The sequence below is a fragment of the Elaeis guineensis genome, chromosome 1, assembly GCF_000442705.2.
Source record: "Elaeis guineensis isolate ETL-2024a chromosome 1, EG11, whole genome shotgun sequence".
Lineage (NCBI taxonomy): Eukaryota > Viridiplantae > Streptophyta > Magnoliopsida > Arecales > Arecaceae > Elaeis > Elaeis guineensis.
Genome location: NC_025993.2, coordinates 168,744,047 through 168,770,867, shown reverse-complemented (window position 1 = coordinate 168,770,867; position 26,821 = coordinate 168,744,047). Strand labels below are relative to the sequence as shown.

The following is a 26,821-nucleotide window of genomic DNA, read 5'->3' as shown; positions in this document are numbered from 1 at the left end:
AAGCAAAAATAGATATTGACTTCAGCATCCAATCAATATTCGTATATATATATATCCAATATTCTTAAAATATGAATGTACAAATACCCAATCTGCATCTCTGATCTGCTTTCAATCCAATTTAGGGTTCCCTCAAGGGGAACAGAACTTTACCAAAAAAGAAAAAAAAAGGGGAACAGAAAATGTTCTTCAGACCTATTCGATGCAGGGTTGACAAAAAATTCGGCCGTCCCCGTCTATTGCACCAAAATTTCACCCGGCACCAATACCTTCACGCCGCGTAGCTAGACAAACTTTTTGACTGCCCCAGATGGATACCGACGGCATTACCATCGGTTTATAAACAACAATAATGATTGCTTACTTGCGTTGAGCAGCCGGACATGTCTGACCCGGGGTGCCCAGCTTAGTTTCAAGATGACGATATCATCACGACAGAACAGACCGGAGGCTTTTTGTCCCTGTACGTGTGCCGCGCTCGTCCATTGGAGCTCGACTCAAATACGAGTTTTCCCTCGTCTAATGATGCCCTCCCTCCCAAATTTCGACCATGCAACTAGGTGCACAACGCACCTGCTACCATCTACCCCTCTGCTATTGAAGTCCACCTTGATACTTCCCCTTTTTCCTCCTCCTCAGAAAAACAATCTGGTTGAAATGGGAAGCTATCGAAACCCAAACCGAACTCATCTACAGCATGTCATTTTTTCTGTTATCATGTTTTAGGTCCACAATAAAATATATACTTGAAAATCCCAAACTAAGAATCCTTACGTGGGATCGGAATAAAATATATACTTGACCAAACCAAATTAAAATTCCTTCCGTGAGATCAAGAACGTTAATTCTATCGCATCTTTAAAGCCCTTCCAGAAGTTAATCCAACTTAAAAATTCATAGAGAAACAAGGCTCTGGGCATTTATTAACATGCGATGGTAACAGAATTTAGTGGGCGAGGACGTTTCATTTCTAAACCCGGTGAAACAACATTTGATCATGTCGCACTAGCGACAGGAAGATGAAACAAAGATGGGCGTTATTGCCGCAAAAGTACAAGACAAAATGCGATATGAACATCATAGTATGCGATACACATTTCGATGTACCACGACCAAAATGTATGATAGATTGTTTGGTAAAATACAACCATGTCAAGCCGATGATGACATCACGTCTCCTGTCCATGCCCGCGTGCCGAAACCAATACAACCATTTCAACAATTCCCACTCGCTCTAAATTCTCAATGACACGGATAAGAACCACACTGCCACCAACAATTCCTCGTAAATTTTCCAAAATGAACTATATAAATAGATCACCAGTAACAACCTACATTACCATCTAGAACTTTTAATAGGGTAAGCATCAATGTCAGCTACTAGAGGCTTGCAACATGTTTTCTTTCAGAGGAAACAAAGCAATGCCAAAGATTACAAGCCTTAATAATTCCTAAACCTATCAGCTACTTCACGGCAACCAGCCCCAGAACTACCAGATAGGCAGTTGGTAAGTTGCAACGCAAAACAGAAAGGAAATGCCTACCTGTGGTAGTAAAAAGAAAATGAGAGCGGATGTATTTACCGGAGAAGAAAAGAGCAAACATAAACACATATCGGCACAAATAATTCAACTTTGACCCCTTCTTTTGCGCTTCTTCCCAGTTGAGGCCTCACTTTCTTGTGCCTTGACTGAATCCGAGTGCGCCTCTTGGACCTTTGATTTTCCTTTCTCAGAAGTGCCATTTGCCTTGGCCTCATCCCCAGTTTTCCGACTGGTAGACGAGCCCTTGAATTTCCGCCCACTTCTGGGAGTTTCTTCACTGGACTTACCTTTACCTGCCTCCTTGGCCTTGCCACCAGTACCAATCATATCATCTTCTGATTTGCTATCAGTTTTAGGGGTGTCATCCTTTGACTTTCTGCTTGATTTAGGGAGATCATCCTTGGATTTATTGCCGGTTTTCTGGTTATCATCCCCAGACTTACCATCGGTCTTCGAAGTCTCATCTTTAGACTTGTCACCAGTTTTGGGAGTGTCATACTTAGACTTGCTACCAGTATCCTTCTTAAGCCTACTGCCAGTCTTGGGGGTGTCATCATTGTACCTGCTTGCGGCCTTCTCTTCTGGTTTGCCTGAACTTCTAGGACTCTCATCACCGGACAGCATACCAGGATTTGTTATTCCACCTTTAGGTCTACCTTTACGCTTCGCAATACTACTACACTCTGCACCACTGTCCAAAAACACACAGAATACCATTTTAGATCCACTATCATTGAATGGTTCATAACACAATAATGAAATGGACAGAAGGTATTTACCTTATCCGTGGCATCTCCATCTTCAAATGTTTTGGAACAGAATTTGTTTTTGCTTTTTTATCCCGTCGCCTAAAATCAGAAAGCCAGCATATCAAAAGACCAAATGCTAATTTTGCAAGGATGAAAAATATTCACAAGTGTAGAGAGATCACAAAGCAGCAAATCTAAAATTAGGGGAAAAATATGACATTTAAAAGCCACAAAGGCCTTAAGATTTAGCAAAAGGAAATGAAATCATCATCTTCATCTGTGTCCCCTTCAAAACCAAAATATATCATAATATCCACAAGCCAGTGTGTCCCAAATTAAGACAACTTTAGTTAAGACAGTGACCTATCTTGGAAAATCAGTACCAAAACCACTCAGATCCACATGGTCCTCTGACTATACCTGACAAAATTAATTCGATATCCAAGCCAAATGCTTAAAACAAAGTGCCAATGTGGAACCCAATAAGAGACCTGAACTTGACCTAACTCATGATTTAGTGAACCGGGGGTCCAATTTGTTACTAAATCATGGATCCCAAGGTTGGTTGGTTGGTCTGGATCCAGGTCAAGCTAGAATCAGATTTTTCATTTAATTCTTCAGCACAAAACTACAGAAGCCAGAAATGAAAATGCTGAACTGCCAAACCAAAAGACAATTACCAAGATCAAAAAAAAATTCAAAATCAGGCATATGACGAGAAGCTCAAAAATCACAGCACCTCCCCTCTTCTTCATACTTTCATCTACAGTGATATGCCTTTTTTTTCGTTATTATTCTCTAACTCCCTTTCCATTTGTCTTCGCTATTCTTTCAAATTGACTGGTGAGCTGGTACATTAGTCTCACCCTCTCATCCCATTTTTCTCGTATTCTTGCAAATCTTCCTCCTCTCTATCATTCAACTCCCATTTCACCTTCCATCTTGAGGTTCCTACTTCATGTTTATGGAATAACTTGTCTATTGGTTTATCATCTTCTACCTTTCTCTGTAATAATGAAGCAATAATTTTTAAAAAATCCACTATACATTATTGACAGACTCAGAAGGTACATGAGGCATCTCATGAAAATGTGAAGGTGACCTCCAATACTCTACTATGAGGGTGAATTTCGAATCCTTAAAAATCAATTTTCTTAACAAGAACCTCCAATTTGGAATGCCAACAACTTAATTCCAAATTTTGTCCCTCCCAAATCCCCCAGCTAATTTCGTCAGCCTCAACTTTTTGAATTAATGCCTGAGTTGTCATAGACATTAAAAATAGAACCATGAAGCTGCATAACAGTCGAGCAAAGAAATAGTGCAAAGCTGCATCTTGTTCGGATAAGATATGTATTAATTACAGCAATTATTAGCATGCTCACAGATCTAAAACAGATGACAACATGACAGCTTTTCACAGATGATAGAAATATTGGCATGCAAAGAAGAGGAAGGGGACAAATGCAAATTCTGAGGTATTAAAGAAACAGATTACTCCTTACATCACTGCGACATGTGACCAATCACGTAAAATGCATCATAAAGATTGCTCTTTATTATACAAAAATCCCACTAAGTTGAAAAATGCAATTTATATGAAACACTATAAATAAAAGCCACAAGACAGAAGGAATAGCATGTTGAGTCATCCCCAGCTCCCTATCAGCTTCAGGTTGTGATCTGATCATCATTTTCACCTCATGGCTGCCCCATCAATACGCCAATTAACTGAGATGTTGACATCCAGACACCCTCACACTGAGACCAACGAAGGTAGGCAATGTCCTGCTCATCACTAAGTTCTCCCTCATAGCCATCACAATTTCTGCCATCCTGGCTCACTTTGCTCTCCTTCTTAACCCTAGGTTGAACTAATTTGTCAAGGTTCCAGTCTTTACACCCCTACCAAAATTTTCAGCTTTTAAAGAGTCCTTGTTGATACAAAGGTTAGCAAGTTTAATGTCTTGTTTTGAATTGATATCACTAAATAAATTGTGGCAAAATGATATTAACATGATAATAGGTGGAGAGGGACAATTTAGTTTAACCAGGACAAATTTACATCATAATCTATTAAAACTTCACTGGGTCAAACTAATCAACTCATCTGACCAATCATACAAATGAGCTGGGCCATGTCATGATCAGACTTCTGAAAAACCAATTTTGAACCGTCCAAGTAGATGTTTCAATGAAATGACATTCAAATTTCAAACCATACATCGACTCCATGAACTCTAACCATGCTCCATCCTCTCATTGGTTACAGCCCCTCTGGCCCAATATTTCTGGATTCCAAAGACCACTGACTAATGTTGCTATCATCCAACTCAAAATTGCAGCCGTAAGGGTTCTGGTCCTAGGCGCATGCAAAGATCAACCAACAGGGAAGTAGGTTTGGTAGGAAGGAGTCTAATCTGTTTGCCAACACCCAATTGCCCAGCGAGGAAGGTGGCAAATCCAGTGGTGCGAACATGGATCCAATTGGCAGGTAAATTGGATCCCCAACCTTTGCTTCCATACAATAAAAATGGAATCGTAGACCACTATATTTGAGAGGGTGAGAGGTCATTCCCTTCTAAGAATGTTCCTTTATGAATATGGAAGATGAGTTATGAGCCTTCCTCAACCCAAAAAAGAAGAATGAAGCAGACCTGAAGTTGAACTAGAAAATATGGGACCCAATCACCAAAACAACTTAAGTCAGGTTAGGTTTAGAAAAAATTGGCACAGTGTCACTTGTTTAATGTTGATCCTGGCAAGGATTCACAAACTTTCATTTGGATATACTATAAGAATCACAATGTGGTTTTCTTTTTTTTTCTTTTTTTTTTTTGAGAATGCAATTAATGTGGATATATGTGGTTTTCCTTTTTTTCTTTTCTTTTTGAAAATGCAATTCATTAATTTAAAGAACTTGGTTTTTAGTAGCACAAAGAAATACCCCTATATCCCTCAAATAAAGGAATTAGAAACTAAGTAGAATTTTCTAAGTTTTAGCATTTTGCCACTATCATATACAAATTCAGTTCTTAAAATTAACATTCTTTTTTTTCTCTTTTTTTTTGGGGGTGGTGGGGGGGTGGAGCGTGAGGTGGCACCATGCATTCTAACGCTCAGTGGTAAATATCTTTCTTTCAAAACCAAAAACCTACCCAAAAATCTCAACTTTCAAAACTAAATTTTAAAAAAAAAAGAATCAAGAAATAAAATAAAATTATCGTTTTAAAATTTAAGAAGTCACTGAAACCCCAATCTTAGTTGGATATCTCAATATTTTCACTTTTGTTTTTTGCCCTTCTCATACAACCTTATTTTTCCCTTCTTTCCCCTCCACATTTCCTTCAAATTAATTTCTTTTGCCCTCCCTCTCCTCTCCAATTCTAATTGTATGTACAATAAAGACACTCAAAATTTTATGGTAACAGCTTGTGTAACAACCTAAACTCCCATCATCATGTCATCATTGTAACAAGAAATTTGAACCTAAGCTCCATAGCTGTCGATTGTATATGCATCCCTAAAAACTTCATTAAAATAATCTCATACCTGTTTACAGATTTAATCATTAAAAATGCAAGACAATAACAACAACTCAGATTAAGTTCACATCATCATCTTCCGAACTTTCAAAACTTACAAAGCCTTTTCATCCTATTTTTTTGTGCAATTTTTACTTCTAAGTCAGACATCAAATTACATCCAGCATTGGATGTACAAAATATTAGACTTATCGCTCCATCTTTAACTCTACCATAAACTCCTAAATCCCCAGCATTATTTAGTTCGAACCTTCTTTTTTTCTGAGGATGTCTGCCAACTTCATTCTTATGCAGAACTGTGACAACAAAAAATAAACAACTACCATCCTGTTTCCAAATCTGGCAACCATGAATGGATTTCACACCACATTTGTTTAGGAGCATCTAACAATCAAGTTGGCTTCAGATAGCATGCTTTTGGTCCAAATGCACTTCTAGGCAGGCTTTTGGTCCAAAAGACATTGAAAGTTGAGCAAACCAGTCTAAGGACCCATATGTGCTTCTTCAAGGCATTGGCACTTGCCATTAAGCCAGAGATGCTTGCTTTGAGGCCCTTGAGAGAAGATAGGGAAACAAGATAGTGAGTGCCTGGATTGTAAGAAGCGCATGCTAAAAGACCATAACAAAAGATTCCATGTTATGCAATCACAACCTTTAATACCAACATGCCGCTTCATCAATTCTGCCTATTCTCTCAATTATAACAAAAAAAATGATCCCACAACAAAATGCCCTTTAGCAGATCATCAAGCACAAAACATGGGAAATAATAGACAGATGTCATTATTTCCGGTGTAATGATGTGATGGAACCTGGAACCCACATCGGGATGGAAAAGTAGAATAACATAAATAAGATCAGATGTTTTCAACGAGTGTGATCTATATCTGTCTTTCGCCACAAGCTGGAATAAGAAGATTGAGTCCAAATTATTTAGTAAGCCTGATTTTAAGTGGTACAGCAATAGAAGGGTACGGAATTAAGGATAAAGTAGGTGACAATCTATATTTATTAAAACTTGGTTTTCAAGTTGAAAACATTGACACTTTATAGTTTAATTCTTGGGTTGATTTGCAAGAACGTAAATTTTTCCTTAGCCACTTTCAGGCTTTTTTACTCTTCTTATGCTTCCATTGTTCTATGCTTCTTATTCTTTCTTCCTCTTCATCCTTTCAATTCCTCCTAAATGTCCCATGCTGTAACAGGTTTCTCAATGCAGAGAAAGTCTCAACCTTCTGCAGCATATTACCTTTGAGTATCTAAAACTCATTACCACATGCACAATGCAAATTCACATTACATCAATATTGCTAAATAAAATCTAGTAATCTACTCCACAAGACCCTCCGCATAAACATTCCCGCTAAAAAGAAAATCAACACAAAATATAGATATTTCCCTAGATCATAACCTATATACTCAACCAATTTAATCACTTCTGATTTTCATTAGTAAGAAACCTATTTCCTTCAAATCACTGCAACCAGTCCTTAACACCATCCCCGTTCTGATATGTCTAGGAGAGAACACAGAATCCTTCGGTTTTCTAAATAACATATGAATCAACAAATGCAGACTAGTCCATTCTTTGTTACTAATGGCTTAATATCTGCTTAAAGGAATACCTAGTCGAGAGAAGAAGGATGGGAAGAACTGACAAGCACGTTTAATGAACGACATGTTTGAACAACGAGAAAAATGTTTTCCCATTAACTAATAAGATCAACACTTCAAAAGTTATAATTTATTGGTTTGGTCAAGCTAGGGAGGGAAGTATATCCAAAATACTGCATTATTGAAGGAAAACATGCACCAAAGAGGCGACCAACTCAAGAAAGGTATTATATTCAAATAAAAGCAATACTTACAATTCTGATGCAGCATCAGGACTTGAAATATCTTCTGCTAGTCCCTGATACATCAAATGAGTATAAATTAGAATGCAGAGAATAATTACATTTATAATGTCAGTGATCATATCAACTCACGCTATGGTCCCTATCTTTGCCCGCATCCTCTAGAATAAATTTCCAGCGTTCATTCTTGAGCGACAATATTTCTATATCCCCATCATCATAGAGAATCTGAAAAAACACAAATTCAGCATATTACAAATAATAAAAATGACATAAATAAAGTTGCATTCAAGACCAAGAAAAAACTTCAAAATCGAGCATACTTGTCTCATATTTTACCTTATGCTTTTTTAAAACAGGTTCAAAAGAAGCAACAACACCATCATAAAACCTGCAGAATAAAAGCAGTTCAAATGATAATAACCAATATGACAATGACCCCATAAGAGCGACGAACTATCAGTTAGGTACAGAACTTCATTAAACACTGCATCATGTAAACAAAAAATCAAGCACATCAGACATCTGATGTTCGTTCACCAATTTTTTGAGAAAATTATTTCAGCAACATTTTAGAGTCAGCAATCATAACATAGTGGGGCAGTATTTGCATGCTTATAAACACAACATCAACATTTCATAACACCAGACTGTAACAGTCCATGCTGTGCATGCCATACCATATTGTTATGGAACTAATACCCACTACATCCCTTATACCGTGTGCCAGCACCAAGAAATGCACAGTATAGACCTGATGGATACGGTACAGGTACCAAGACCATACTTAAAACCTTAGCTAAACTCTTCTATTTCTCCACTAAAAAAGGCAAGCTCGCATGACAACTAACAGATTAAGACAACAATCATGAATCCAGATACCATCGATGAACAATGTCAGGAGGGCAAAGCTTATCCACACGACCTTGGATAGCAGCAAGCTATGGTCCTCTTAAACTAACAAAGTCTAGATTTTCTGCTGCAACTAAAAATTCTTGTAAGGGTGGCCCACAAGTTTCAAAAGTATGTCTTGTAGCAACTGACAGACCAGACAGAAAATGCAAAGAATAATTTTTTCTTGTAAACAAGACAAAATTCTTTCCTGCCAACCAAGTTCATACCAGTTAAAGAAGCTAATTGCCATTTCGTGTCTCGAATAGCTAGCTTGTACTTCATGATAGCAATACAAAGCTGCCCATAAGAAAATAATAATATTTCCTATTTTTATAATTAAGTGTAAATTATGAAAAATGTACTTAAATAATAACATGAACAATCTTCAAGCACAATCTAGGATCTGTCAAGAACATGCTGCCTCTCTACTATCAGGATTATGTCATACTAATAGAAGATTTGAGATCATGTGATACTTACGCCTTGTCATCCGGCCACCATACTTTAATCCTTGAACCTACAAGGCCCTCATCTAATTCTGCACTTTGAGTTGGTGTATCAGAACCCTGGGAAGAATAGGACAATGTGGTTCAACAAATGATACAAGAAAAATATTATTTAATGTAAGAAATCAAATGAACAAACAGAAGAAACAATAACTGAACATACTCAAGTAGAGAAAAAAATACATATTCAACAAATCACAATTTCAATATGATTTAAATGTTCTAGGCACCTCTTACCTATTGTTTCCTCAAAAAAAAAAAAGGGGGGGGGACAAAAGAAATGCAACAAGTTACACATAAGAATGCCAAAAACACAAAAGAATGCAACAAGTTACACATAAGAGAGAGGTTTAAATGGGGACAAAAGGAATGCAACAAGTTACACAAAAGAATGCCAAAAACACAAAAGAATGACAAAAGGCATGCAAGATTTTAAATTAAGTTCACTTCAGTATCCATGTACACTAAAACCAACAACAGGTAACAGTCCTCCCAAATGATAGAAGTGAGCTGCCTCCTCTCCTCATACATCAACAATTCCTATTAAGGAAAGCTATCTCTATGTATGTATCTATGGTTTCACACAATATTTACGTGTTAACCAAAGGCAATACTCAATAAGAAACTATGTCTTAGAGTTATGGTTCGCCATACCGTTGCGTACTACCCCATACCAGGCATGTGGTACATACCATATCAGTACTGGATTGAGACTTAGTACCGGGGGCGGGGGCATAGCAAGTCCCCATATGCTGAACGGACCCCAGCATCAGGGATACCAACACTATATCAGTGTGGTGCCATCGGCGAACCTTGCTCAAACCTTTTCAGGCCTAAACTCAATGAAGGTCAACAAAAAAAAGTTAACATAAATCACATGCCTACATACCTATGAGACAAGTGGAAAAAAATAAGGATTATACGTAGAAAGAACACAAGAAGGCACAACACTGTTAGGATCTCATGATCTACAATTTGGATAAAGCAACATTGAAATGGTTCAATTTGATCCATAAGATCATAAATCTGGATTCTAAGATGTAGGACCATGGGCTAGACACTCCTTTGCATCATAAGATGCAGTTTGGTGTCATGTCATCACATATTACAGCAATCAAGATGACCATCATTCCACTAGGACTCTCCTTTAAGGCATACTAGGACTTCCAATCCACGTCTAAATCAGCCAACTTATCTATTTTTGATGGAACTGGAATGAAACATAAATGCTGGTTGAGTTTTAATAGGTCTCTGAAAATGAAACTGAACAACAAACTTTTTGAAACCAAAACTAGCTAACTTTAATGTTTTATACAAAACATGCTGATGAGGCGAAAAAAAAAAGCCCCCATAAATGGGGCATCGAGTAGCCCCTCAGACAATCCCTGCAACTTACAAAAGAAAAGAAAAAAAAATCCCTGCATACTCCAAAAATAACCTAACTAAATCCAAAGCAAAATATATGAACCTTGGCTAAAAAACAAGGTCCAATAGAGCCCCTTTGCTTAACCTTAGTTGCATCAACCTGTGTGTGATCCAACAAGCCATTCCTTACACAGCCCATGTAACTTCTATCCAAGGATTTGCAACAGGAAGTTCAAGCCTCCAGTATTACTCTCTTACAGTTCCCTGTAGAACTTTTTTGGCCTCTCTAATTCACTTGGAAAATCAAGATCCACGGAAGCATCTAACAGTGGTCTTGAATTAGACCCCTTTCATCAATGAAGAATAGTAACATTAAGGCACACTGGTATACAAAGAGTGATTCTTATGATCTGATATCTTTAAGCACATGTGGGGAAAAAGAACAAAATGATTGGAAATTTAAAAGTCCCTCTTGGTGAAACAAACAGTGATTCACAATGAACCTAATGGAATCCCTAAACATTTAAGTAGGTGTTTTGAGTTGTGCTAAAATGATACTGATCAAATACACAGTCCAAAAGGAATGGCACCAGATCCCCAACAAAATCATTGGTTCACTTGGGTTTCTTTTCTGTTGATTATTATCCAAAGCTTTATAAATAATATCATTGCTATTAGTTGCTTCCTTTCAATAATTTTTACCCAACTTACGAGTACATCTCTAACGCCTCATCAAAATTCATGCTAGTAAAGATTATATTAAACAGTCTTCAGATACACAATTCATACAAAATACAAGATACTTGAGTAATATTATGTTATGACAATTTTTTTACATATATTTTGATATTTATTAACTAATCTTCAACTTTACATCATAGTACATTATAATCAAAGGCCATTCGAAATAAACTAAAAGACATTTGAAATAATCTCAGTACAAAGCACCAAACTGGTACATTTTCGGTTTGATATGGTACAAGTCGGTACAATATGCATCCCATACCGAGACAACTCCAGAGACGTTTTTCACACTTTTTCATGGTACTGCCTAAAACCAGGCAGTTTGAGTTTGTATGGGTTGGTACGCACCTCAGTACCATGGGTCGGTAGGGGCCTGTACCGACCCAAACAGTGTTTTCATACTGATTCTGATTCGGTATGGACCAATACATCCCAAGCTGGACAATTTGAGAAGGTACAGCAAACATTACTTTGGATAACTGCTATTGTGGTCGGCAGGTGATCTCTCTCAGTACGATACCAGAGCCAACACCATGCATTGGACAGCAATCATATACAGCAAAACATAACATAGATTATTAGCAAAAAATGTCATTTTAGCAGCCTAAATTTCTTCCATCATCGTCAAGCCCATACTACTAGCATATGACAACATAAGAATGTCTAAAACTTTCAATGGCAATATATATTACCAATTAATATTCATTAACATCCTATATACCACATTTAATTTTTAATTCACTGAAGACAGACATATTCACAGGGCATTAACTGCAGCCATTAGTTCATTAGCATATATATTTTTTGCTCAAAGAATCTTGCCCTTTACAAGAGTTTCTAGTCAACATACATCTAAAGAACCAACATGTTTAGTGATTAGAAGCTCCTGGAGACTCCGGAACTCTATGCAAAAATTTGCATTGAAACCCTCCACAATTCTCCTAGACAATCAAATCTACCACTAGTTTCAAATACTAGAAAGGTTTTGAAATAGGTGGTAGGGAGAGTAAGATTTTAGAGTAAATCATGGCTTGACCTCTGGAAAGCATGTCTGATTTGCTTCAAGTTGAACCCCGGAAACAGATAGTCACAAGTGAACAAACAGCAGCCCAAAGATAAGAGGCAGGACTAAGAAGATGCTGCTGTATTTTGTATTGATTGCTACAACAAATTAAGCCATTGCATGTGTATGAAAAAGAATAACAAAAATATTTACAAAAAGAAAATGCAATAAATTGAGCAATTGAAGGAAAAGGAAGAGGAAGCTCTTGGCAGCATGCAAGCTGCCAAGTATAAAGTAGAAAGACAAAAGAAATACAAAAAATAGAGGAGGATGAGCAAGAAAACAGAAAGGAAAGAGAATCTAGAACAAAGATTAAACACAGACTATTGTTCCGAATGTCTAAATATCAAAATACAGAGTTAGGCACTGCGGAGTCCTATATATCCAAAGACCAGAACACCACTCTAGATAACACCCGAGTGAGCATAAACTCATTAACACTGTTAATCAATACAGGCATAACTGAAATATTAGTCTCACTCTCAAGTCATCCAAAATGCATATAGAAATAAAATAACAAATAAAGCCTTCATTTTGTCGACAGAATAAAATCTCAATGAGGACAGCAAAACTGCAGAAACTAAAATAAAAATCATGATAAACATACGTGAAAGCAGACAAACACCCAGAAAAACAAACCTGTCCAAGGGGTGAAAGGCCATGTGCTTGGCAACACTCCCCCCCCCCCCCCGGCGGCCTCTTCTTTCTCCCCATGGTGAAGAAAAAGGAAATGAAAAGAAAAGGGGGGCAAAATACAGAGGGAGTCTACCAATTACTGTCAGTCAGCTCGAAACCCAAAAATGACCTCTCACGTTTCCTCCTTCCATGCAAATGACAAACCTTAAGGCCCCGTTCTTTTGTAGATAAATATCATGAAAAAATTGATCAACTTTCCCATTGACCAACTTACCCATGTCCTTGCACTTTTCAAGATGGGTAAGTTATTTTCCATGGGTGGCATTTACCCATGAAATGAAGGAAAAATCTAACCCACCTAGAGGGTGGCTAAATTATTTTTCTATCAGCCAGTAAAGTATGTATTTTATCTTATTCCTAAAATACCCCATCCTCATTTCCAATACCTCCATCATTAAATGCTCAATAACTAAGTCATCCACTCTCTCCAAACCTAAAAGACATAAAAGGTATTATGAAAAATATGGATAAATTTTAGCAACTTATCCAGAAAAATAGTGATACAAAAGAACATGGGTAATAGATTTCGAAGCCTCCTTCCCATGCATAAAAGAACATGAGTAAATGTTTCATGGAAAATATTTACCTAGGAAAATATAGATTTCCAAGTAAATTTTTATCCACAAAAGAACAGACCCTAAGAGTTAGAATCTCACAATGGCATTATACCAATACCTAGGAAATCCATCAATATTTTCCTTTCTATCTTCAGAGACAGAAATAGCTACTAAATCTATCACACCAATAAAAGTCACATGCTCCCCATGATGCACAAATTTAACATCCCACAAAATATGAAACAGTTCGCAGTTCACACTGCAGAACCTTATAGTGCTCTATGTTGTTTCACCTAAGTAACCAATCAGAGTTGTATGAATCACCCAAGGAGCATTTCCACATACCACCGTATAAATGAACCATACAAATAGCCGATGACAGAATATGCAAATCCTACGGAATCCAAACATTGGCAAATAAAGGAAAAACTGCAAAGTAAAACCTCATGATCTTCCATCATAGCCACATACTAAAGATGTGCATTATGCTGCAAAGGATGGGCAGTAACATATATAGCGATATATATGATACTGACTTACAAACCATATAGGAGTAATATGTAATTATTTCAGAATTGTCAAGAACTGAGTACCTCTTCAGTTCCTCGACCTCGCTTTCTCTTAGTTTTTGCATTGGCGCTGGCCTCCAGACCGCCATGATATTTACTTTTAGCTTTCAAAGTAGACTTTGGTGAAGAAACCAATTCCTGAAAAAAAAAAATTATAACACTTGGCAAGATTACAGGGAACCAATTTACCATATAAAATAACAAACAAGCATCATATGCAATCAAAATTTTATCTTTTTTTCTTTAAGTGGCATCATTAATCTTTTATTAATTGAACTTATCAACCACTGACTTCCTGCCTCTGACACAGCTAGTAGATACAAGAGGTTATGATGTGAGATCTTAAGTTTCTATGTAAGAGAAAAAACAAATGGCATGGCAAGCTTTGAAAAAGATGCATAATCTACAACAAATAAAAAAGATGGCACTGCAAAAATAAGACACAACAAGATAACATATAAATATAACCCATGCAATTGTTTATTTGAGAGGCTCGTAACTGGATAAGATGATTTACAATTCAAGGGTGAGAAAAACAAAAGAAATAAACCATACAAGGTCCAAGAGGGATAATAAATGTTTGGTCAATGGTGAGATTAAGATAATTAAAGAATGATTACTGGAGGAATTCATCGAGGGACTTTCATGAGGCGATTATCAGAACCAATTAGTTTGCATGTCAGTTATTATATAGTTCAAACAATAAAAAAATGGATATATAATAAACAAGATGTTTGGATCCAAAAAGGTAAGACGATCTAATAAAAAACCAACTGAAATGTGGGAAAACATATGGGTAGTTCAGCTTGCTTAAATTATCTTTATATCAACTGAGATCTTTAAAATCAGTAAAATGCCACATGATTAGTGAATGACTCTGGTCCAATCACCTTAAATAAATGTACTACACAAGATTAAACTATTTCACGATACTGTAGTTCTGAATCCCACTAAATTATACAAAGATAATAAAAGACAAGATTAGGAAAAAAACACTAATATTCTGATCAGACACCAAATAGGTCAACCAAGAAGGTTATCTTCATGCACAAATGCTTGAGAAGAGAATGTCGTAGTACCAGAAGAGGTAAATGACTTCGAAGAACAAGATGAGGCTTGATGACTGAAATTCCCATTTTAACAGGGTAACCCCAAAACTCACCTTATGCCAAATGGAGAGGGCATAAGCTACTGACAGAAGATCTGAGCAGAATACAACAATTCAAGCCATTCTAATTGGCAAGGAAAAACTTGAATGGAAAAGAGACATAAAATGGCATGATAAGACACCAGGCTATCATATCCCAGAAGGTCAATGATGGCAGAGGAAGCAACCTTTCGCTAGCAAAGTGAAGGACACATAAAGCTAGTGACGAGGAATCAATGTACATATACTCATATGACTAAGGACTCAAAAAGAAGGATTATCAACTTTTCTATCACTACCTTAGATTCTGCAGCTACATCTTTTTGAGCATTTCGTTTTTCCTTCTGCTGCTTGCTGTTGGACTTCAACTGTTTTTGTGATGATTCGCCATCAGTGACCTTTATTGTGGATGCCTTTCTACTTTGCCTCTGTGGCTTCATTTCCAAATCACCTGTTACAGTTGTTGGTGCTTCACCATCATCAGCATTATCTGGATGTTTTTTGCGAGTACGCCTTGAAGACTTTCCTTCTGAATCACCACTACCCTCTAATTCCTTCTTGGAATCAACATCTTTCAAGGGCAAAGTTTCATCCTGACTATGGCCACTTCCCAAAGATCCCTTCTGCCCTGAAGGGGAAGCAGACTCGCCAGCTACTGCACTGCCACCACCTCTCTTAGAGGATACCTTTGACCCAGGGGGTCGACCCCGTCTGGGTCGAGTTGCATCAGGACTCTCGCTATGATCTGGTGATGCAGCACTGCCAGTTCCATTATCAGATCCAGAAAGGAGCTGAAGCTCATCTTTCTTAGCCGAGTCTGCTATTTTTCCAGATGGACCATCAAATTTTGTGCTATCAGCTTCCTTACCACGTCCTTTTCTCCTAGGTAATGCAGGAGTTTCTTTGTCGCTGTCGATGCGAGAATGGCCTGTTGTTCGGCCCCTTATTTTCCTTGTGTTAAGGTCTGAGGTACTTTCTGGTTTTGCAGGGATTGACTCCAAGTTACCTGAATCAGCTATATTACCTACAGAAGTACTCTTGGACTCACTGTTGCGACGAGAACGTTCAAGCCTCTGTTTTGCAGATGTTTGTTCGACCACCAATTCACCATTTCCTATCTGAGCAGTACCATTGCTCATCAACAATCTAGGTGACTTGTCTGCTGCAGTACCAACTTCCTCAGCACAACCTACCTCTTGCTCCATCTTTGCAGAACCCTGAAATAAAGGAAAAATTGCTTGGCATCCATAATTCAATGATCAAAATAATTTACCAAACAAAGAACAAGCCATTTTAAGTTACATGCCTGAGGCAGTTCATCAGAAACAGTCCTCTCAGATTGTTTGCTGTCATCTGCCTGAAGCATGAAAACTCAATCACTAAAAAAATCACGGACAATCCAATTATCTCAAATCCAATGACTACATTCTGAGACTGAAGTTGAAAAGTAGCAAACTAACTGGTGATGAATTATCCCCAAACAAATAAGACATCAGGTAACATGGTAACCATTGATGATGCCCCATAATATATTTTCCCTTTAGATGATACCCCATATCGGACATACTAATACCCATGGTTTTCGAAACCGTTCCGAACCGGCCGGTTCGGAGCATACCGAACCGTACCAACGGGGAACCGGAACGGTTCCGGCGGAGAAAACAGCACACGCCGGTGCCGGGGAAGAAAGAGAGGGATCCAGAGGCAGAGAGAGAGAGGAGAGAGATAGAGAGGACGTTGTCGAAAGCCGGCGGTGGCCCTTTGCGGCCGCCGCGGCTCGGTTCACCCAATGGGGCAGCCCCAACGAGTGAAAAAGAGACAGAGAGGGGGGAGACCACCGGAGATGGGAAGACGGGATGGCGGAGAGGCCGCCGGAGGTCTCTAGGTGGCCGCCGTGGCCACCAGACAGCGGAAGCAACGCAGGCGACGGCGCATCCGCGGAACAGGGACTGTCCCCTCTGTTCACGAGTCGGCCCTTTTTTTTAAAAATAGAGATATTTTTAAGATTTGCCGGCTTCACTGTTGCCGGCTTCACTGTTTAAGATATATTTTAAAAAAATTAAAATCAGTGAAGTCAGTAATCGGATTACCGGCTTTATTTTTTTGAATTTTTAAAAAAAAAAAAGCAAAAACAGTGAATCTGGCAAATGGTTTGCTAGCTCCACTTAAGTTTTAGTTTTTAAAAAAACCTGTGAAACAGGGGCCACGACAGCCCATCGGAGGCCGTCCGACGGCCCCTCCAACTCCTTCCCCTCCCTCCTTTTCTTTCTTCCTCCCTCTCTCTCTATTTCTCTCTCTTTCTCTCTTTTCTTATCCCAGTTCGCTTTCTTTGCCTTCGTCGGTTTGCACCGGCCCGGTACAGTACGGGGTCATACCATACTGTGCCACCAGCTAGCCAGAACGGCCACCGATACTAGCACAGCAAACCTTGCTAATACCTTCTTACTTATGCCAATGCAAATTGGGAGAATGACAACCCATGAAATATAAAGGCCATATGCAGGGAAACAGCATGAAAATGGCATTGCTGGTCAAAGGCTCCATTTGACGCTACAAAAAACTTTAAAACATAAGGGAATATAACCAAAATCTCAGTATATAACTTCATGACATTCACTAAGAAGCAGTAGCAAAGCATGCCCAAAGTTCAGAAGTCTCAAAAAGATGAAATTAACAAAGCATCCTAACAAAATGAAATGATCAACAAAATATCTCCAGCATGCCCAACGTTCAGAAGTCTCAAAAAAGATGAAGATTAAAAATTTATTAAAAAAAAAAAACACGCATTTCCATCCATTATAATACTGAAAGCAGAACAAAATGCAATCATATGAGGCATTTAGTTATCAAACCATCCTATACTCTTTCCCACCAACACTGACCAGACAGATGAGTTTCAATCACTTCAAGGTTAGCTTGTTTGAGAAACTTGAAACATCTTGACATTGTTAAGATTAGTACAGGTATGGAGGATGCCACTGGAAAAAACAAAAAGAAAAGTGTTCCCCAGCAATAATTTTTGAGAGAAGCACCTCAACTATACCCTTGTCTACTGCCCCTGCTCTTATAAGAATTGGGCTAGTTCCAAGACACTTCTAAACAACAACACAGCGAAAGATGGCTGCAAAAGTTCAAGGGCACATGCCTCAGGGTAGGAAGAAACTAAGAAGCATCTAGACCAATACCATTTGCTGTATGATGTGGCCCACATGGAAATAATAGAATAGTTGGGTGCTTGAGAAGCAATGTAATCTGCTGAGTGAATTGTCAAAAAAGCTGTAAGGAATCGCAAAGAGTTCTATGGATTGAGTGGGTGCACAATGGTTCCAACATTGTACATCCTCTTCTAAACATCATTGAATACAAGCCCTGAGGGGAGAGGCATTTCTTTTGTCAAATGGCAACTCAATATGGAATGGTTAAGATTAACGATGTTTTATTTCACTAAATGATTCCAGAATTCCTTCATGTGGATTGTGACCATAACACTCATGAACATTAGGGACAATCTACAGATTCTGTGCATAGCCTTTAATATATCAAGCAGTGCTTCAATGCCTTAGCGAAGATACTGCTTGTGCTATAATGAAATGCAGAGCCCCTTGTCATTGGGTGGAAAAGAATTCCAGAAGGGTCATAACTCATAACAACCTTAGTTCAGGCAGCTGACACTGCCACACAGGATTGGCCCACTCTCACAGGATGTTATTCAATGTAATAGCACTTATCTTAGGACAATCCATTTGGCAACCAATGCTGGACTGATTAGCAAAAATCAGAAAGAGTTCTATGAACAGTCATTTCATTTCTAACTACTACTCTTTGAACTACCATGCTTTGATGGTGAGGTTATAAAATGTCTGCTTTAATTTGGTAAAGGGTAGTTGTTGAGCAGTACATGAAAGGTAAAGCTCCAAACAGTTTTATGAAATACATGATGAAAAAAAGTAAAATTCAAGCTATCAGCTGAAAAAGAAGACAAAAATCAGAGAATGGCAGTCCAACAAATAAATGAATTGATGTACTGTAATTTCGCAATCCTAGCAAAACAACAACCTCTAGCTATCAGTGCTTGCAAGTTTACAATAAGAAAGGCTTCTTTAAAACCAATCTACAAGTAGTATTTATTAATAAGCTGTAGCATGACCAGACAGCATCTTTTTCTTAACATCATCGAGCATGACAGCTAGAAATTGATTAAAGCAAGATCTTATACTTTAGATTCAATATCCTAGGCAGTTTTAGATGCTGGTTAAAGGATGGATAACATAAAGTTATCCAGCTAACCAGTCAAACAACCCTCAAAAAAGGAGTATGAACTTGCTTGGTCGATGGGTCAAAAAGGTCTTAAGTCTTAACTGGGTTATAGTTTTTTCAGGGGGAAGGCGAAATAATTTTAACCACCCCAAGAACTCCCTCCTCCTCTATACTTTTTCATTTTTTTCCACTGTATCCCACTGATCATGGGAGCACCAACCATTCCCCTTGATATAACTTTAACCACCAAAAGCACTCTCTCATCAGCTCCATACTTTTTCACTTTTTCCTACACTTTATCCCACTACCCATGGGAGCACCAACCAAACAACAAATAAAGATATTTGCTGGTTAGCTATTTGGGGGTGAATACTAATGGTTAAAGTTATTCAAGATGTGGTTAGTTGTTTGACATCCAAACACAGCCCCAGTTTTTGGCCACTACTTTCACTCGATGTCTTGTCATCATCATGTTCAGTGTTTAAATGAAGGAAAGTTGATTTCCCCCCTTTTTTCCAAAACAATCAAAAATAAATGTAGTAGTGTTTTAGACATGCATTTTCTTTAATTCAGCTAAGATATCAGTCAGACATCCTTTTGCTCCTTTTCCATCCATGTACACGAGTAAAACAGTTCTCTTCATGAAATGATTAGTGCCTGTACCAAAAACTAAGATGCGTACAATGTCCATGATTTGCTTATCATGTTACATCTAGATAACACATTTTATTTACAAAGTAGAGCAAAGATGGACACACCATAACCATGCCAGAAGCATTTGCATCGTTCTGCTCCATGCCATCAGAACTCTCTTGGCATATTAAGGCAACGATTTTACTGTATTGACTTAAAGAAGCACCCATGGATTTAACTAATTCTCTCATGTATGGTTTGAGCTTTGCTGTGCAATTACTTATCACTTTCTCCCCAAGTTTGTGAGCAATAGGCAACACATCCTGAAGGCAACCAAAAGGAAAAAGAAGAAGAAGAATTAACAATGCATATTATATAGAGGACAACAACATTACAGATATGACAATTACTTGGTTATCCTTTTTCACGATATCCAAGAGGCATGTGAGAAGCTCTGGGGAAATATCCTCGCTCTCTTCTAATACAAGTGTCATAATGGTCTCCATCGAATTAAAAATATTTTCGGAATGATTTGGCCTGAAGAAAAAATAAATAAATAAAGACCATCCATCATACACAAGAAAACACAATTGATAAACCAATCGTTAAGAGAAATAAACACAAAACTGTTGAATCACAAACAGAGAGGATAGTACATAGAACTCTTTATATAAAATGGAACCAAAATAAGAGCAGCAAAGTGAAGCAAAGCAAAGGTATATCTGACCTAGTAAAGCCTAAGGAAAGAAGAGGAAGCTCTACCAACTCCAGACAATAAAGTTACCATATAAGCAAAAATAAATATAAAATTGGAGCATTACATGTCCTGATGACCATGGTGAAGATATAATTAATTCTTTATAAATTATTGAATGCTATAAAATTTAAAAGATAAACTATGAAAATTGGAAACCAAGGTCAGAAGTCTAAAGGAAATGAAATTCCAAATCCTGAATGAGAGGTGGCACATCGCTTGGGCCAGGATATTGGATGACAACTGTTTATGGTGAATTCCTCCTCACACGTTTTCTCCACCTTTTTTTAAGGATATATGTCCCCTTAACTATCAAAATTTCTTCTGGTAAGACTTCCACCTTTCAATCAATAGTTACGTTAGATTACTCTAGATACAATCAGGATACAAGAAAATTAACGATAAGTGAAGCCTGATTAAAATTAATTTTTTTTTAAAAAAAAAAGATTACAAACAACATAAAATTCCAGCATTTGCTCATAGAACATCTACAAACACTACCACACATGCAATAGTTTCAACATAATTAATGTGAAAATGGTTCCCCCAAGATCTCATTATGTTACACTTTAAATATTTAATTAATAAATTTTTCCATGTTTTATACAGCTGTTGGGACCCTAGAATTTCACTGTTAGAAACATAAATGGTTCAGATAACACTATTGCAACAGCCACATTATGATATCAAACACAAACATGCAAAAACCAAAAACAAGAAACAGAAGTGAACTATGTATTTTTCCATTTTCTTAAGACAACGGGATAACAATTTATATTACACTGGCATTTAATGGTTTGCAGGGCAGGGAGCTTGGAATAAAATAGTAACATCATTAATGGACTTCCTCACCTTATGGTATTCAGAAAATGATGAAACATTTCAAGAATCAGATCATCACATTCAAGATCCAACATCACAACACATGACCGAACCTTTGCAACAGTTTCAAGAATCGAAACTCTCCTAGAATATGAACGACTTGATATGTCATCCAATTTTTCAAAGGCTTCAACGATCCTCCGAAATACCTCCTGAATTAATAAAAAGGGGTTAGACAAACTTATGGACAAAAGATACACATCGTGATGCCTTTCTTAAATTTTCAAATAATGTGATGTGCCTCCATAGAAAAAAATGCTCGTGTTTCCAAACCTTCATCAAGTCATCATCATATGGAGCTTCTGGTGCTGTTATTCTCGTGATTTCACTGATACAAGATGCCACAGCAACTTTCACATCTGTGTCTGCATGTCCTATAAGCTCTTTAGCAACCAGTGCCTTCATTGCAGGATGAAGCGCATTCAACATTGACTCCGATGGTGATTGTTCCACTCTTGCTAAAAAACTCTCAGTTTGCTAGAAATTAAAAGAACCAAAAAGTCACAAGAAGGAACAGAGCATATGGAAGATCAACTTATGAGATGCACATAAAAGATCCACCATGCACAGAGGAAGCAGTCTAGTGATTGAACCCTGATATATTCAATATCAAAGATGAAAGTATTGATTTTTGTTGAGTGCAAAGGGACATTTAATTGCTTAGATAACAGTAGACCTACAATGAGAGACTGTTCAACAGTGGATGAAAGGTTGATTCAGCATTACAAGCATAAAAAACGAAGGGAGAAACAAGTTGAAGAATAAATGGTCTGTCAGCTTTTTATTACCAAATAACATACAAAAAAAAAAAAAAAGCTTCCTGAGGGCCACAATTAGTGTGACCATGTCAAGCTATAACTATGACTAATTAGAACATATAAACAAAGTCCGCAAGGACAGGCATGTACCTGCCTACTCTTATTTGAAGAATGAAATTGCTGATGTAGTTTTCAGCTTCTATCACAAATGATTTCTGGGTGCCGATAAAAATACAAGGGAACCATGATTCTATCCTTATTATCTAAAGAAAGTTTTAGGACAATTCCTCATTGTGGCCATGTTTGACTAAACTAGACATGTGCTTCAGAAGACTGAATAATTACATGATTTAACATAAAGAAAAGTACCAAACCAGCGATACCTTGTGGTGGGGCTGCGCAATAATTCTTTTCAATTTCACATCAGCCTTTTTCTCTTGTTTCCTTCAAAAATTCTAAAGCCCAATTGATATCCATGAAAACAGACATCCCTTACTTAACACATTAAGTTTCTCACTACCAAACAACATGGAGCACGTGGCAAAAAGGTATTATCTTACGAGAGAATAATATGAAGGTATTAAGCATTCTTGTTGTTTTTCTGAGGGTGTCATGTCAGAAAATGAAAATGGATGCAAAACTTGGACGAATCAAATAAGGTGTACGCAATGTCTAGATTTACTATAATAGGCTTCTGTAGCAAATTCAGCTATATTCAGACACTTTTTACATAAAAAATGCATTCTAGTGCTGGACAGAACTGCATGTTTCACATATTGATTTTGTGATATACAAAATGTGCTTGGTGGAGCATCTTGGCATAAGTTTTCACAATCTGAAGTATCAGTTCCTCACAGATGAAGAAGAATAAAGACTTTGATCATGAAGTACACGACAAAGTTCCAAGAAAAATTAAGGTTTTCCATACAGCAGATTTGAAACTTGCATCAGAACTCATTTCGTGTAAACCACCAAGGAAACATGCAAATATTTTTTTTTTTGAAAGATATTTTAAATGACCGATAGACCCGAATCTCGTTACATCGATGCAGTAAAAATCCACTAGTTTTCATAAGTGATCATTCCCAACTACTCCACAGGTGTCTAAAAACAATCTCTTTCAACTTCTAATCAACAATACAGATGTAAATTGAAATTAATTACGTATTATACATCAAATAAAGTTTCAACTAACACATCATAGTACCAACGAGTGAAGAAACGAGACTAATCTATATCAAATTTCGCAAAGAAGAGGAAGAACAAGATACCAACCCTGCTTCTTTAATTAATTAACTGATTCATAGAATAAACAAATGGGAATCTAAACAGGGGGAACCCATGCATACTAATCAGCTAACCAACGAGTGAAGAAACGATATCAATTTACACCAAATTTCGCAAAAAAGAAAAATGAGGAGGAGGAGGAGGACACAAATCCTGCTTCTTTGATTAATACTGATTAATAAAATAAACAACTACTGAGTCCAAATGGAGGAACCCATGCATTCTAATCTGCTTAAAATCAGCAGCATGTTGATCAGATAAGCCACACAACAATGGCCTCAACAACGAATCGAGAACGAGAGAGCGAAGAAGAAAGTAACAGCAGGGAGAGACTAGGGCTTACATCAAGAAGAGGGAGGAGTTCATCGATGGCGGACGGGCGAGAGGCAAGCCGGTTCCCAACTTCCTGAAGCCGGTCCTCCAGCTCCTCCGTGGACGCCATTCCTCTAAGATCGCCGGCGCTCCGACCTCCCCCGAAGCCCTCAGGGCATCGAAACCCTAGAAAACCCCTAAAACCCCGCCATCAGGACTCAAATCAAAAGCCCGGGACAACAGATTAAGGAACGAAAAAACAAGAAAAGAAATCGAAACCTAGGGTTTCGAACGGGAGACAGAGAGAGAGAGAGAGAGGGTGGGTGGGTTTGGAGGACAAGCGCGGTGATATTACCTGGATTTTTTTTTTCTCGGTGGCGAAAAGAAAGTCTCCTATTACTTTTTCTCTTTCTTTCTTTCTTTTTTTTTTTTTTTTGTTGTTGTCTTCCCGATTTGTCTTCGCTTCGCTCGCGGAATCGCGGTGGTGCTGCGGACACGCTCTGGAGGGTGGTGGGTGACTTTTCAGCGGACCCGATGGATTCCGCCGGATTTATGCAATCGGTTTCACCGAGAACTTTCGCGTCCGCAACGGGTTTCCTTGGCTGCCGGGTCTCGCGTGGGAAGGTCCGAGAAGGGATGGCGGGTGCCATCTTGGAGTTTGAACGAAATAACCAGTTTGCCCTTCATGAATCATTAAAGGTCCGCGCTGACGTTGAAGGGATGGGACTGCTTTGGGTCGCTGCATTGGGAATTTTTAAATTTAAAAATAAGGTATTCCAAAAATATTATTGCAAAAATAACTGTAAATTTGGAAATAGTTTGAAATTTTTTAGTGTCCTTCATGAAGAATATGATAGAAAAAAGTGCAAACAATGGTGGGATCAAACCTAGGTCACTGGTATTCAATACTTGATGTTTTTTTTTTACTCTACTGGTTAGCATTTTTTCAAAAGTATTTGATATTTTACATTTATTTATAAATTATTATATAAATATTATTATACATTAATATTTTTTGGTTTTTTGATTATGTTTAACAGTTAGGAGAAATTTAGATTTTATGAATCATTAGATATTTTTCTCTAAATGTTAAGTGTGCGAGGCATATGATCCTTAGAATTATAATGCTGTTTTTTTTCAAAAATTACTTAAATTTTTATATTTAATTAAAAACTATATCAAAAAATAAGTTATATTTTTTGATTAGTTTTAAAAAATGTACCATTTTAATCTTATTTTTATTAAAAAAATATAAAATAGATATTTTGCTTGAAATCAAATTCTATGAAATATTAATGATCTGCATAAATAGTATCAAGGTGTGTAATAGCAATTTTAGTGGCCTGTGATCACAGCCACAAGCTCCAAATTTAATATGAAAAGTGATTGGATATTTTTGATTTCAATTTTAAATATCTATAATTTTAAATCAAAATCATTTATAGATAGCATGAAGATATTTAACTATGTTACTTAATAACTCATATAAAGTATAGAATATATTCGGTTGAGATGCTAAATGCTTGTGACCGAATAATATGTGCTGAAATTGCATAACAACTAGATTGCTTGAAAATTAATTATTGATATATCTTTATAGAAACATAATTTTTGTTTGTTATATTATCTTATTAAATAAATTTCAATGTATGTAATGATAATTCTCCTGTGATTAAATGTTTAGTTACTCAACAAGCGGTAACAGAGGAAAGCTTAAATTTAAGCAAGCCTAATTGAATGCGGTAGAACTTTGCATTCACAAGAATGTACTATTCTATTAAATGCATTCTATTTTTACATTAATTTAAGTATGATAGCATGGCATCATTAAGTTGTGGCTCGTCCTGATACGTAATGGAGCCACTCTAGTTAGTTATAATGGTTGACACATGGTCCTCATAATCTATGAGATAGATTAGCCACCAACTTTCTAAATTTCAGAAGATACATGTCAATAATAAGAATTAATGCAAAGATATTTAGTTTATAATACACTTAATGAATTGGTATATATGCATCAACTATGGTGATGCATAACAATATTAAAATGTATAGTGCATTTAAAATCTAAATTTTTTTTACTTAGAGTAATTTTTTCATAAATTTCTTTGTCCCACATTAAAATTGTTAAAAGCATTTTTTTTTGAAAAAACACTCCTTCAATCACTTATTAAACGTGTGAAACTAATACATGTTGATTCATATAAACAAACATATTTTACACATCTTTTCATCTAAGATAGTAACATGTATTTGTCATCCCAACATTTTAATAAATCAAAAATTATATGAACAAAATTTCAAACTCTTTCTCTCTCCGTGAGAAGTGTTTTTCCTGTTGATTTTACAAACTAGAATTCCAAATCTAAAATTTTGTATTAAATTGGTGAGATGATATAGTTCCTCTTGAAACAATTATCCAATTGCATGGAATCAATTGACTTTAAAAATTAGATAAAATATATTTAAAAATTAGTTCTTATGTTATCATAATTATGTAGTGATGATCATGCAACGAGCCAACTTTATGATGTATCGGATGTACAGAAGATTTGCTACAGTGTAGTGCTCGGCCATCATCTAGAATGCATAAACCTAATATCATCCTAATAATATATCACTCCACATTAAATAAATTTTAGATGTATATTGCATTTGGATTCTTAGAAAAGAGAAAAAAGCATGTGCGATGCAATGAAACAT

At 37.0% G+C, this 26,821-nt stretch overlaps 1 protein-coding gene across 4 annotated transcripts; it reads right to left on the bottom strand.

Annotated features, from left to right (window-relative positions):
• Positions 1-1,279: 1,279 nt before the first annotated feature.
• LOC105060200 (sister chromatid cohesion protein PDS5 homolog C) lies at positions 1,280-24,633 on the bottom strand. 4 transcript variants are annotated; one of them, XM_010943808.4, is made up of 15 exons: positions 24,474-24,633; positions 24,150-24,304; positions 22,035-22,238; positions 21,732-21,913; positions 20,536-20,662; positions 20,251-20,448; positions 16,542-16,592; positions 15,535-16,452; positions 14,113-14,226; positions 9,069-9,154; positions 8,034-8,085; positions 7,827-7,922; positions 7,707-7,750; positions 2,324-2,392; positions 1,280-2,235 (listed from the first exon to the last, which is right to left on the bottom strand). In XM_010943808.4, the coding sequence occupies exons 2-15, from the start codon at positions 24,246-24,248 to the stop codon at positions 1,629-1,631; spliced, it is 2,847 nt and encodes a 948-aa protein (XP_010942110.1). In that variant the 5' UTR covers positions 24,249-24,304; positions 24,474-24,633; the 3' UTR covers positions 1,280-1,628. The 4 variants fall into 4 exon arrangements, with proteins under 4 accessions (XP_010942110.1, XP_010942109.1, XP_010942111.1 ...); XM_010943807.4 differs by having other exon boundaries at positions 24,150-24,315; positions 24,474-24,613; XM_010943809.4 differs by lacking the exon at positions 16,542-16,592 and having other exon boundaries at positions 1,382-2,235; positions 24,150-24,315; positions 24,474-24,613.
• Between the last annotated feature and the right edge of the window lie 2,188 nt (positions 24,634-26,821).